General features: G+C 30.8%; 1 protein-coding gene across 1 annotated transcript; it reads left to right on the top strand.

Moving 5' to 3' along the window:
* The first annotated feature begins 239 nt into the window (after positions 1–239).
* On the top strand, positions 240–2,485 carry LOC119837413 (ommochrome-binding protein-like). The gene is made up of 2 exons (XM_038362986.1): positions 240–327; positions 1,128–2,485. Exons 1-2 carry the CDS (start codon positions 309–311, stop codon positions 2,024–2,026), a joined length of 918 nt encoding a protein of 305 aa, XP_038218914.1. The 5' UTR covers positions 240–308; the 3' UTR covers positions 2,027–2,485.
* Positions 2,486–5,455: the final 2,970 nt, after the last annotated feature.

Below are 5,455 nucleotides of genomic sequence, written 5' to 3'. Positions count from 1 at the left end.
ATAATAAATAAATTATCTTGAAAAAAAACAGAAAGTTAAAACATATAAGTTAATATTTTTGACGCGTTTCATACAAGAATTGTTTCCATATAATATTACTGAATTTATGTCATTGATGGATCACATTATTATTAAAACTAGGAACACACTATATTCCCTGTTTAAAGCTACATTTCACAGTCTGTAACCCGCTTAATAAGGAAGGTTAGTACGAGCATTGTCAACATACAGTCATACAGTTACCGCGAGTCGAGTGGTAGACTGGTCACTATGGTGGTGACTAGTGATCGCTAGTTTTAGTGTAGTGCATGAACTTCTTGGAATGTGGTAATTCTGTTTATTAATTTAGTCCGTATAATAAACGGATTAAACGGGTTTTGTTTGGAGAGCTTTTAATATCAAATTTGCGTAAAATATACTTAAACTTTTGAAGTAGTTTGTTATTTTATTGGTATAATTTTATTAATGAGCAATATATTTGGAAGTTTTTAGTGCTAGTGGAACATCGAAAAACATCGATAAACGGTTTGTTACAAAGTTTGTAAGTAAAGTTTATACATCTTTAGCCGGTTTGCGATTAACATCTTTATTTGTTACGCTCTAAGACTCAAGATAGCAAAAATAATACAAATAATATTATTTAGTATTATTACGGTACATATCAGTATTATAACATTACTAATGTTATATTATTAATACAATTACTTATATAATAGGGTCAAAATGACAAAAACAATGCAATTAACCATAATAACTCTGTTAGATCCATTATGTAGCGGCATTAATTTTCTAATTTATTGGAACATTATAGTTAGCTCCTACAACGGACAGTTTCAAGTTACCCGGTAACTACTAATCGATATCCCTGCCTCCATGGTGCTGTAGTTAAATAATAGCGTCATGTATACTTTAAATATATACATAAAATAAGATCAAATAGAAAGAATAGAATATATTCTTACACTCAACCTCACTTCAACCATGAAATAGACCCGATCGAATCCGAAACAATTACAATTTAAGTTTGTTTGTTTGTACAGTAAAATCAGTTTAATTCACAAAATACATATTGAAATGTTCAAATTTTCTTAACGAATATTATTTAATGATTTGTTTTACAATTTCAGATACAATCATGTTGCTTGTGATCGCTCTCTTGTCTTCAATACCGCTTGTTATCAGCGAATTATGCTCAACATGTGTCCGAAGCGACAGTGCGTGTTATAACGTCACCTACCTCTTCGATATACAAGCACCGTTCAGGGAACACATCGTTATCCACAAATTAGCCATATTACGTTCAACAAACACTCTATACTACAGTTTCGAACCAAACATCTCTGATGAAGAGTACTATAAAGTTGGCTTCATCAATTTGGACGATCCCGTCAACAGCACAATCATTTCTGGTGGGAAATATATTATGAATTTCGGTACGTTTGACGTTGATCAAGAAAATGGACTCGTATATTTGGGGGGCAGCGATGGTATTTACGTTTTAGATACTAAATCATATAAAGTGGCGCCGTATAGCTCTCGCGGCGATAGTGTACTTAGCTTGTTTTATAAGGGCCACGTATACTTTGTAAGGTACGGCGAATACAGAATCGTTAAGAAGAAAGGAGATAACTTCGATGTGATTGTCGAACACATGCCCGTAAAGAACTTTGTTGTTAATAAAGACTATGTTATTGTGTTCGTTAGTATGTACGGTTTATTCGCGACGAAAAATGATGAGACAGTGTGGCTGTCGAAAAATTCGTATTTTCGGGGCCTGGCTATTAATTTAGATGATGAAATATATGTTTGGTGGTTAGATGGTATTTATAAGATTACTATAGATAAAAAGCTAGCGGATTCCAGAGTGGATAAGGTGATTGAATTGGAAGATATCGATGCGCTTACTTTTGATAATGATAACAATTTTCTGTTCACGTCAGGGAGGAGTCTGTATAAACTGCTAGATGTAAATATGACGTTGTGTGATGATGGTACTTCAAATACTAAAAATAAAACAAGATGGTAAATTTTATACACAATAATTCAATTAGAACAATCACCATATTTTAAGGAATAATAGAACCATTAAATTTCCTGCTTCAAGACATTGATATTCATTTATTTGTCCTCGCTCTTGGTCCTAATGGCTTAATTGTGTTGATGTGTTTATGTCGAGATCATCTATTTTAACTAGTCGCTAAGGGCTAGTTTACTTTGAACGTGTATGCGACACTGTCATGTTGCTAGATCGGCCAGGGACATAATATGATGTCAGGGCATAAGCTGTTAAGAATTTTTTTTATGGAATTTAGAACTACCAAATGATTTGAATTAGTTATCTGTAATATAATATTGTTAAGTTGTAAAATAGTTGTGTCTTGACTGTACAAATAACGTTTGATTTGTGTTCCTGTGTAATACTTAAAAGATTTAGCAATGTTTAAGAGAGTTACTTAAAATAAGATTTCACCGTAAATCAGTATTCAACAATGCAAAAATCATTTTTGTATAATGTCATTGTTGTGGTATTTATTTCGGTTTATATGTATGTACGTATATTAGCCAGAATAAGTAAAATAATGGGCAATGACAATGACACAAAACATTATAATCGTTACAAGTGAAATGAACCCATATAAGGTCATTTAATAATCAACTAAATTACTATTAAATGAATATTAATTATATGATTATGTCACATAACATTACTCTATTCCAATTGTATCATATGCGTAGTGTAATCATGTTAATATAATTTTAAGTGCAACCGATTTAAAACTGTATTTGTAAGTAAAAAAAAATAATCCTCTATTTGTTTTATTTTTATTACATTGATTTAATATATTTTAAGTAAATACATATTTACTCAGGCGTAGATTTTACATCTCGAAGAATCTAATAAAAATAAACAGGTTGAGCGTGTGTTTGAAAACAAAGAATTCAATGAAATAATCAATTCAAATTATTACTTTTAATTACAATTATAAAGTAATTGAAAACTTATTGCAATTTGTGTTTGTCAAATGAGAAGTTACTTTTAATAGTTTTTAAATAGGTAAATAATTATAGACTAAGAAGCGGCGGAGGGTGATAAATTACAGCAAAACATTATGGGATTTTCGCAAATTAATAATCTGTAGATTTTGTTTTATCTAAAACGCAATTAGAGTAGTTTACTAGTAACATACTCAGTATCAAATAAAACTTCTTACCACATCAATAAATATGGGAGAGAACTAAGAACAGAAATAAGTACAAAGCAAGGTATTAAAATGAAATGGCTCTTAAATCAAGTGGTCATTTGGCAACATCAAACAGTATTTAGTATTTACCCTCTTATTTGGGTTCGATTTCCACAAAAGAGGTTTTATACAACAACGGTTTCTCGAAATGCTTCAAAAGAAATACGTTCGATATATATGTTAATGTTATATAAATAATACTATTCTTTAAAGTTCATATATTATTTGATGAATGTCTTAGAATTTCCCTGTTTTTTAATATTATCGTTGCTGAAATTTCATATTTATGGTAGATTTATTAAAAAGCACGTACGACACCCCTACAAAACGTGAAATTGTAGCATGACACTGTGTTTCATAGCGCATGGACAGGCACTACCTCTGCAAATATTCATGATTGGTGGTGACCGCTTACCATCAGGCCAACCACCAGCTCAGTTGCCCGCTTATGGAATTAAAAGGAGGCTTTATAACTATTGATTTTATAAATCCGACAGTTTATAGCCAAAGAAAGTATGGAAACGAGTGATGGCGCTGGCCCCAAAACTACGTGTCTCAATATTTAAAATATTTTGAACATAATTCACTTTGTATGAGATAAACCATTACAAAAAAATAAATTGATCGAATTGGCAAAATAGACTTTTAATAAACATACAGTTAGTTTTATTATCAAACCTTTTAATTAAATCGATGGATACTATGCCAGCATTATCTTTTTGAAAATTTATTCAATATGAATATTACATACCATATTTTATTATTATAATACTGTATTGATATGCAATTTTATCATTTAACAAGAAGTGTTAAGCGTTTGTAATCTTAATAAACCCTAACCGAATTGAACGTCAAGTAAAGATTTACTATTATATAATAGCATAGTAATTTAACACAATATTGCATTAAGTAATTAAAGAAGTATTTATTTCCCATGCAAACGTAAAACATACAAATTGAATACATGAGAGATGTTCGCATCTCTCTTGTATTTAATTGTACATTTTTCTTAAAAAGTGAAACATCATAAACAAGGTTGGGACTCCAGATGCTTCGTCATAAACAAGCTAATCTCGTTAAAGGATAAACGGCCCAAGGTAAAGCAGAAAAGATTCAAAACATACGAGAAAATTCATCTCTTGAGTCCATAAAAATATTTATCCATCAATTCCTGAGTTAGGCAACGACGAGTGAGGGTGGAAAAATAAAGAGGTGTTCACTTTTTTTGGGCCGGACTTTGAAGACATAGTAATGAAAATTTTGAAACTCATTGTCAGGCGCCAGTTTTGCGAATGTTTTGAAAATTGGGAGTACCGTTTCCTTCTATAACCTTCCCAGTCCATTCCTCTATTCCCCTCGACAGTACTTTCCTCATCGAGGGAACCGATTTTGCAGAGATCCTACACGTTTAATCACGTAAATCTTTTAAATTAAGTTGCATGGAACGTTGGTGCACTCATTTTTAATTCATTTGTGACGTAATTCATAAGTTATTCTTTGAAGATAAGTAAGACTCGTGGATATATTACCTGTACATTTAAATACATAATAAAACATTGATTTCATTAATATAAATAATTTAAATTATAGCTAAGGTACACGTAGTCCATGGTGCATATACATAAAGGAATTTCAGTCTCATTTATTGAAAAAAAACCACAAATCCATCCCTGGTTTCGTAATCATCACAGGGCTCGCCTTCCCGACGAAAGTTAAGGGCGCATTATAAAAAATTCAAAGTTATTTACCCTTTGTAACTCGCTGGGAGAAGTATTGACTGTTATTATGTTAAAAGAAAAATTTAAATAAATAGTTACTACATAGGCTTTAGCTAAAATGACTGTAAATTATGTTTGGCTAAGTAAAGTCATTAAATTATAAACTTTTGGTATGAGTCCGTAATCATACGGAAATCAAATTGCGGGGATGACATATTTAGATATAAAAACATAATTATTTATCTAAAATTTACATGCTTACATATACCAAATAAGTTACGTTTAATAATTGTATTACTTTTTTATTTGGAAAGTCAATTGCATTGAATTATTCGTTTATTCTCCTTAAATTGAGATATTTATGATACATCAAGATTTGAGTCTTGTGAACTTTTTTAACCCCAAATTGAATACAATTTGGCAACGTACAAATAAACCCGTTCATTGAGAATATTGGCAAAGATTTAATTAATAGCTAGAAGCTGATCGGAAAAT

This window comes from Zerene cesonia, chromosome 27 (assembly GCF_012273895.1).
Source record: "Zerene cesonia ecotype Mississippi chromosome 27, Zerene_cesonia_1.1, whole genome shotgun sequence".
Lineage (NCBI taxonomy): Eukaryota > Metazoa > Arthropoda > Insecta > Lepidoptera > Pieridae > Zerene > Zerene cesonia.
The sequence above is the reverse complement of the archived record's forward strand: the minus strand, read 5'-3'. Positions and strand labels throughout refer to the sequence as shown.